The following is a 9,120-nucleotide window of genomic DNA, read 5'->3' on the forward strand; positions in this document are numbered from 1 at the left end:
GGAAAAGAAATACCTCAACATAGAAGTTGCAGCACTGGTTTCTTCCTCAAATAATGTTAATAATAACATAATATAAATAATTGGTCTTATTCGAGCGTTTCCTTGTATCGTAGCAGTGAAACATGTTTCTGTTGACGGTTACAACTGGGGTCTCTCTCCCTTATTCTCTCGTATCTGTGTTTTGTTTACACCACCGTATCCAATAACAGTGCATTAAACAGATTTTACAGATATCTTTATTTGGAGCACATCATTGTTTTAAATGATGGTAGAGGTTCATGGCACAACTGAGCAATGATTCTCTTAGAGGCCTGTTGTCTTTAATTTGCTGCTGTTTTTTTTTTTCCCCAACCCGAATAAGCTCAGGTTTTCTCCAATGCAATAAAGGCACTCGAAGACAGTTGGTTTAATGTAGATTGCAATGGAAAGTGACAGGACAGATTGGAAGGAAGGAGAAGATGGACAGAAGGTCTCATGCTCACTTTGAGTGTTGAGTTTTGTTAAGCTAAATTTGACTTCCTCAACCCGCCCTAAATGTCTGTAAACAACAAAGCTATGTCCAACTTGTTAATCTACGTACCTGCATGAAGTTGTGCTGCATTTTACATACTATACAATTCACTGTGTAGAATGTATTATTCATCATTTACATATAAACTCAAGTTACTCTTTTTATCAAAACTTATCGAAAAACTTTAATTGGAATTGTCCAACAATGACTGTGTGAATGCCTGTTTTCCTGGTTTGGTGTCCATCATATTGTGTAGAAAATGTCCTCTGACCAGGTTGCTGGTACGGGACTGGCAAGATGCAAAAAAAAACCTATGGGTGAGGCGGGTAATATCCTATATTTTTCTCATTGTCCACAAATCCCATGAATAGACCAAAACCAATGATTAATTGATCACATTGACCGGAACAACAAAGATATCGCTATCCTCTGTGCCATAATCCTCCATTGTTGTACAGAAACTATTAGAAACGCATAAGTAAGTCACAATGTTGAACTGAGTGACATGTTTCTTCATTACGTGGAACATGGGCACTGTAGTTTGTTTTATTTAATCCCACGTACCTGCCCCGAGGCCTGTACTACGAAGCGAGATTTGGCGTTAACGAGGTAACTTCAGGTTCAACCCAGGGTTTTCTGTACTACGAAGGTGGATCACTTGTGATCGGGTTCAATCGCCGTGGTAACTTATGCTGAACGCCTAACCTGGTCGGGAGCAGGTTAAGTTGGAGATCAGAGATCAACCGGTGTAAAAGCACCGCCTACTGATCAATCAATACTCGATTGATAACGGTGTCACCGTTCTTAGAAGATCAGGCGGAGCTCGGTACGCAGAGAGGGAGAAAGGGGTGCGCACATAAAAGTTAAAACATTTAGAGACCGACAACCCCGTTAGCATTCCCTGATGTGTATATTTATGAAATATATAGATTGTAATGGGAGGGAATTACATATCGGCTTCTTGAGCCGTGTGTTGCCAATGCGCACATCATTTTGAATTTTGTTTTTATATATTTTATTTGCTCTCACGATGGCTTCCCACTGCCAGGGCTGCAACTGAAATAATAGTTTATGGAAAGCAAAAGTGCAATTATGGTCAGATCTTGGTCCTGCCTGATGGAAGTGATATTAATAAGCGTTGTGATTTACGCATCTACAGCGTCGGCTATTTTTTTTGCCAGCTTTCCTCCTGTTTTAGGAAGCAGCGACTGTATTGCGTGTCTCCGTTATTCATATTTATGTAGAATTATAATTTCCTCTTCTTATGTAAAACATGCGGCTCTGGTAGATGTTTGTGATTGGTCATGTTGTGCAAAAACTGCCTCCTTTATGTGAACGTGCACGTCGCTGGATTGGGAAACCCTGGGTTGACTGAACTAGTTGTTAACCACCGTCGTGATACAGCTTATGTGGGACCGCGGGTGTTAAGTTAGGTGAAGCCGGGTAACTGAAAGAAATCCAGGACATGTTGATCTCGCATCATAGTACAGGCCTCTGCTGCTGTAAAATATTCACAGCTGGAAATAGTCCCCAACAAATGCACTATTTACTCCTGTTTGTGTAATGTTAGGTGTAAACTACAGTGCCCAGCTGTTTAAGGAAATTATTTTGCCTTTTTTTGGAAAATTAACTATATATTTGTGACCTGCTTGTATGGATTTGGGGCTGAGTGCTTGTTTGACCTTTTAAAAAAAGAGAGAATAAAGCCAGCCTTGTCCTTTTTCAAGAATTTGGATGCAGCTGGCTTTCGTCAGGCAGTGTTTCGTGTTGACAGTTTGCTCTGGTCTGTGTTTACAGAAGTGCATCTATTGTCGTAAGCGCTGTTCGGGGAAGCGGCAGGCAGGTGCATGTATCCAGTGCTCATGTGGCCGGTGTCCCACCTCCTTTCATGTGACCTGTGCCCATGCTGCCGGTGTAATCATGGAGCCTGATGATTGGCCATATGTCGTGTCAATCACCTGCCATAGACATCAATCACGGAGTTCGTCAGCTGTAAGTTATAGGACAGGTGTTTCCTAGAGCTGTTATGAAGCAGGTTTTGCTTAGTTAGAATGGACATGGCAATGTGATTGCACTGAGACAACTACCAAACCTTTATGTATTCCGTAAAAGATTATTAAACAGGGATAATTGGTTCTAGTGTAGACACCTGATGATTGGTGTTACTCCCATGCAGTGCAGTAGAAGTGGGCATGTGAATGTTGGTCACATTTGTCCAAATAAATGTAAGTAGAGTTAAAGTTGCAGTGGTGGCTTAGTGTAGTACTACTAATGGAATTTATTTAGAAAATATATGATGATATAAAATGTATTACTTCATTGTTCATGCTTGGAATGCAGGAAAACTTACTGACTCAAAATGATTTTCTCACTTACCTTTTGATGGTATCTAGCCATGCAAATAGTGGCTATTTCTTCAGTAGAAAGAAGGTGTAAGGAAAACTTTCCACATGGAGGTCTGAGTAACCTGTTTCTGAAAGGACATGTTGCTGTTGAATTTTCTTTTATGCCATTTTTCAAAGCTGTATTGGGGTGGTTGCACATGGACAAATAAAACCCAAACTATCTGCATGGCTAGATGCCACTTGATATAAGTAAAACATGTATTTTTATTTTTAAAGTTTTAGTTTGAAGTGATACTGTATTGACTGTCAGACAGTAGTCTAATTGCTGTTCTCTGTCTAACCTAGAAGCAGCGAGCGTGCCAAGCGTCCATCTCACTGGGCCAGATGGTGATCTCCAAACACAAGAACCTACGCTACTACAGCTCAAAGGTCACCCAGATCACCTCCCAGATGTTCTACGAGGTCATGTTCGATGACGGCTCCTTCTCAAACGATACCTACCCTGAGGATATAGTGGTGAGAATATGTTTAATTAGAGACACGCTCAAGAGGTCACCTCCCAGCTGTACGAGGTCATATCAGATATTAAAACCTGCTCATTTGAAAGGAGCTTCCTTTTTTTTCAAGGAGGATCATTGGTGCTCAAAAGGTCATTGCAGTGGCCGGTTAGCTCAGTTGGTAGAGCGGGTGTGATGGTTTTCCTGCATGTCTTACCCCCCCATCTCTCCCCTTTCATATCTCAGCTTTCCTATCCAATAAAGGCAGAAGCGTAGCCTAGAAATCTAGACGCACCCTAGCAAATGTAATTTGCAGCCAGGGTCAGTCTAGCAACTCTCCGTTGGCTTGCGAGCTGGAAAAACCAAGTTCTGGTCAGGCCAATCACATCGTGTATAGAGTTGGTGGGCGGGCTCAACATAAGGACGGCAGAGTTACGACGGTTCCGCGTGAATTCCCTGCTACTTGAAAACAAAGAAGATGGCTGCTGCTGCTGCTGGCGAACAGCGGTCTTTTGAATTGGCTTTGGCCGCGACTCTGGAAGACTTGGAGTTAAGCACTGAAGTCATTCTTAAAAAAGGAAGATGTATTCGGAGTTTTGCCGACCGGATACGGCAAAAGTTTAATCTATCATCTAGCGTTGCTCTGGTTGGCTATGAGTGCAGAGGGAATTTGAAAGACAACCGTTTATCCTGCCCGTTTTATTTATGGTGAAAAAAATAATAAAAAGCTCATTGCATGAGGGATTACATATAAGCTTATTTAAATATATTACTGTAAGATGTGCACCTGCAAAACCAATGTGATCAAGAGTCATTTCGAATTATTTCCCCCACTATAAACCTTTCTCCAATTTAAAATGAAACAACATGGATTTTTGAAAAGCCCATGGCCATCATGGGGCTGCTGGGTTGCCATGTAGGTGCGCGGTCATGGAAGGCTTGTATCATGCGGACGCGACGACAGTGTTGTTGTCATTACTTAGAATTCCTCATGGGGGCGGCAGAAACTACACACTATAGCTTTAACTACCTAAAACTAAAAAGAGCTCTTTTCAGCATTAAACCATTCACTTTGACTTTTCATTTTGACACACACTCTTGCACAGACCAACCGTTATTCTCTTGCATCTTTAGAGCAGAGACTGTATGAATTTGGGTCCTCCTGAAGTGGGGGAAGCTGTTCAAGTGAAGTGGCCTGATGGGCTGTTCTACGGCGCCAAATACCTGGGATCCAATGTATCCTACATGTATCAGGTATACAGACACACACGTACTGCACTAAAGACATACACAATCATGACAAATGGTAAACATGAGGGAGAGAGAGACAGACATATGACCCGGTTTCACAGATTTAATTGCCTTTCTGTGAATGTTGAAATGTTAAATTGTAAACTCAGTTGTGGGTCAAAGCGAGACAGCAGTAAACTTGTTGAACTCCCTCAACATCAGAATCGTCGTGACTCGTCTGACGTTGTCAAGGTCCCCAGGTCCATGTATAGAGAGGTGGAGAGAGAGGAAAAGAGGACACAGAGATTGAGGGAGGTGCTGAAGTCATGGCGAGGAGTGGAGATGAGATGGAAGATGATTGGTCGATGATAGGAAGCAAAAGCTATGCAGACACAGAGTGGAAGCAGATAGGTAGAGAAAAGAGAGATGGAGAGAGCAAAAAGAAGAGGATGAGAAGAAGGTGACAATCTGCATTATTCAAACTCACTGAAATATTCACCAAGCCAAGTCATGCGGCTTCCACTTAAAAGCTTTATTTAGTTGAGCTGGGCGTCAACCATTAGTTATGCACAAATGCACCTGTGATGTACACACTTGGTTTAAGATGCGTCAGATTTTTAGAAAAAAAAGCTGAAAAGGAACTTTCCATCGTTAAGGTGATATACACAAACTTGAATTTCTTGAGCAGAAAATATTTTGTGAGCAGAGGTAACATTAAAAGTTAAAATCGCACTGCATAGTCAGATCTGTTTGTTTCATCATTTACACCAGAAAAATGCTGACGCGTTGAGAGAAAGCTGTTTCTTTGTAATTTATGATGACATAAATTCTGGTTTCAAGATTACTTTCTTTGACGATAGAGACCTGATATGTACTATTGTAATAGACAATGTTGTATTTGAACTATCACCACAAAGATCACTGCATTACCTTTGACTGATATTCATATCTAGCATATTCTAGGAGATTAACTGCAAATATATAGATTAAGTTTAGGAGTTTGAAAAGTGGAAATTCTACCCTTATGTTTGTGTGTACATGAGTGAAAAAGAGGCAAATTGTAAAATCACTTTGGATAAATCCACTCCATTCATTTGAAACTGTAACTAACTGATAAATATGTTCATGTCATCTCAGGTGGAGTTTGAGGATGGGTCTCAGGTGCTGGCAAAAAGAGAAGATGTCTATACTTTAGATGAAGACCTGCCTATAAAGGTGAAACGTAGACTTGTAAGTATTAGACTTACTGGGCAACACATAAACTGTTAACCGTAAGTTTGATAGTTAAATGACATGAAAGTAAAAAAAAAAAAAAAATGTGCTTGCCATCTGGAAAGCTTTTTTGTTTACTCATTTTTTCATGTCTTGTTTTTCTAGTCCACGGCCTCAAGCATGCGTTTCCAGGACGCCTTCTTCACCACGCAGGGGGAGAGGAAACGGCAGAGAACACCCAATTCTCGCTTCCAGAAAGACTATGTGGCCCTGCCAGGCCTCCGTACAAATGCCAAAAGCACATGGGAGCAACGCAACCACAAAGGGAAATGAAGTCATGGTGAAGGATCAATGACAAATGAATGCACTGAATTACCAGTTGATGTAGAGGGGAGGCTGTTGTGTGTCTGTGAGTATATGTGCGAGTATGCTTGTGTGTACGTGTTTTGGATCTACTTCCATCTCAACTGTTGCCCTCACAACTTCCCTGCGAAAAGTTCAGAGGAATCGTGTGAGGGAATGGGTGATTTGGATTAGATGGATGTTAACTTGCGTGTGCTTGTACATTATACATCAGTGATGGGTGATTGTGACAGGCTGGAAAAGAATTGGACAGCTGGACTCTTATAGAATGGGTTAACAGAGGGTATTGTTGCCTCAGTTGCCTAGTGCTTTCACATCCGTCAGGGAAAATAAACGTGACTTACATTTGTCACATCACCCTTTTTTTTAAATAAATGACAAACTTTTTTTCTTTGTACATGAAAAATTCAAAGGTGAGATTTTTCTAAATAGCTTGTCTATGGTAGCTTTTTTGGGGTCTGTTTCCAGTTTTGATTTTGAATATTTATGCACTTTGCTTGTAGTATTTTCCTCATGTCTTACTGTTTCTCCCTGCATGTTAAACATCGTCTCCTAACTGCTCCTGCTGGAGTCCAGTGACACTACAATGGCTTCCTCTCTGCATGTTTTTCCATCCATATGGACAAAAATCTACTGAATTAAAAGAATGGACATGTTAACCCCTTCATAAGGTGAAAAATTCAGAAAGGAAGCCATGCCTTTGTGTTGGATTCTGTGCACAATTAATGTGAAATGCTACTGTTGCTCTGTTGAATGAAACACATTGTTGAAATTATTTAAAATTTGTATTTATTTTTGGCTTGCTATAGTTAAAGTATTGCTAACTGCTGTAAGGAAAACAATAAAAACTTATGTTTTTTTTATTAAATTGTCAAGTTATTTCAAGTAATTTATTTCAAGTAATTTAGTTGGTAATGGAAAAGATGGTTTATGTGACTCTTGTAATACATTCAATTTAGGTAATGCATTTTATTCTAAAATTGGAACAATTTGAATAACTGATTTTATATAAGGTCCTTTTTGTATAGTGGTTTTAAATTCCACGTTTTCTAAAAGATATGAGTATGAGTGTACAATCTGAAGGAAAGTCCATAGAATCAAATACTGATTAACTGCTAAGTTAAAAGAATTTAAGGTTGGTGAACATGTGCATTATTGTACAGATAGTGTTCAATGACTTTAACATTTAACTGCCTGACCAGCATTTACTCACACTGAAGGATATGGAGCAGAGTGTTCCCAGCAGATCCTGGGGAGCCTGGCTGGAACAGGCAGGAAGTGAAATCCAGGAGGTATCTTAAATGGCATGGTGAGGCTGCAAAAAGTGTTGTACTCCCATAGAAACCGATAAAGACGCAAAAACAAACCGTGTATAAACTCAAGGACTTTCAAGTGGTGTCTCATGAGCATGTCCTTTATGTACAATCATGCTGCCCCTAGTGGTGGACTAAGTACATATACTCAATTACTGTACTTAAATACAATTTGTAGGTATGTTACTGCACTACTATTCAGTGGCAAATAGTGTACTTTTTATGCAACATTTTTTTTTACTAATTTAGGATAACTGCTGAGTAAAACAATGTTTTAACATCCATTCTTGTTCTTGGCAAAGTCTGCCTGTATGTGCAGCAATGTAACATTTCCAATTGGATGTTTTTTTTCAACAATAAATTGGTGAAGACTAAAGGCCCATTTCCATGTCTTGACATGTTGAGCTTTTGCTCCCCAAACCATTTACTTAGATTTTTTATATCTTACAATTTAAACAATGACATACTGACTGGTGTGGCATTCCTGCAGCCAAAGAAGAGCGTAGTTATTGACTTACCTCTACAGTGCAGGTGCAGCAACTCTGGACTCAGGTCAGCTCAAAACTTAAGCTATAGCTTAATGTGTTATTAATATAAATGCTAGAATAGTAATAGAAACCAAAGAATATTGTGAATTAAAATGAGAAAATGTCTTTTTGTCTTTTTATATTAGTATATGTCTTTTGGGTTAACAGGAAGCTAGAAAGAGCTGCATTTCTTTGTCCTGCTATGTTTATATATCCTATCACACTCAAGTGAAAATGGTTACTCATGGACTTTGTAACTTAGGTAAATAAAACCCTTTATTAGCACTGTGTCTGTGGTTCCTCAACAATGTCAAGATTGATTGATTCTAGAGCTTCACCAACAAAGGGATGCCTTTCCTGTGTACGTGGTACTACATATGTTGCTGCATTGACACAGGATCATGATAAGAAGAAAATGTGCCCAGAAAGTCAAATTTAGAAGCTTAGACTGAGCCTTTTTAGAGCATTCTACACAGTCTAATCAAGGAAATGTTGAAGTGGTGAGAACTGAGCTGATGACACAGCTCGTGGCAATTTCTACCCCAAAGACCGAGGAGCGAGCATTGAGGAGCTATAGCCGAGGAAACACGAGAGCAGCCTTCCCGGAAGCCGTGCAGCTAAAAGGGTTGCTAACTCCACCCACACAGCTGACAAATTCATGTGACACTTCAGAGGAAAGGACGTCTCATCCCTCTAAAACACATTTGCACGTTGCCTCTCGCCTCCCATGATTTCCTCGCGTCTCTCTCGTGCCTCCTTGGTGGGGGACTAAGACCCGAGGAAGAGAGGCAAGTGGAGGAGTCAGGGATGCAATTTAAGTGACATGAGATGCAGCTGAAGACTGATCTTAAATGTCCTGCTCGAAGCCCATAAGCAAGACGGCCTCGCTACAGCCTGGTGGAGACTTGAAAGATAATTCACTAAGCCTTTACAATGACAACACAGACATGAATGAGTAAGGCCCTTTCAGCCGCAACGCTCCACTCACTGCAGACTGTAGCTTCAATCGGTTTCCCAATATGGATTTAACAAGACTAAAGGAAGCCCTGTGAGGCTGGAATGCTAATTACACTGCCAATAAAAATTTCTGGAAAAATTGCTGCATGATGCTGAAATAACATA

At 40.3% G+C, this 9,120-nt stretch overlaps 1 protein-coding gene across 9 annotated transcripts in view; it reads left to right on the forward strand.

Annotated features, from left to right (window-relative positions):
• Positions 1-7,026, forward strand: part of kdm4c (lysine (K)-specific demethylase 4C) — a 29,610-nt gene extending 22,584 nt beyond the window's left edge. For 3 of the 9 annotated variants that reach the window (XM_078259432.1, XM_078259415.1, XM_078259407.1), the window contains exons 18-22: positions 2,309-2,503; positions 3,202-3,372; positions 4,488-4,607; positions 5,721-5,813; positions 5,961-7,026. In XM_078259432.1, the coding sequence (XP_078115558.1) occupies positions 2,309-2,503; positions 3,202-3,372; positions 4,488-4,607; positions 5,721-5,813; positions 5,961-6,128 (747 nt within the window). In that variant the 3' untranslated portion in view covers positions 6,129-7,026. The remainder of the gene's footprint in view (positions 1-2,308; positions 2,504-3,201; positions 3,373-4,487; positions 4,608-5,720; positions 5,814-5,960) is intronic. The other 6 variants (XM_078259440.1, XM_078259421.1, XM_078259458.1 and 3 more) reach the window with 6 other exon arrangements.
• The last annotated feature ends 2,094 nt before the right edge of the window (positions 7,027-9,120 follow it).

This window comes from Sander vitreus, chromosome 2 (genome assembly GCF_031162955.1).
Source record: "Sander vitreus isolate 19-12246 chromosome 2, sanVit1, whole genome shotgun sequence".
Taxonomy (NCBI): domain Eukaryota; kingdom Metazoa; phylum Chordata; class Actinopteri; order Perciformes; family Percidae; genus Sander; species Sander vitreus.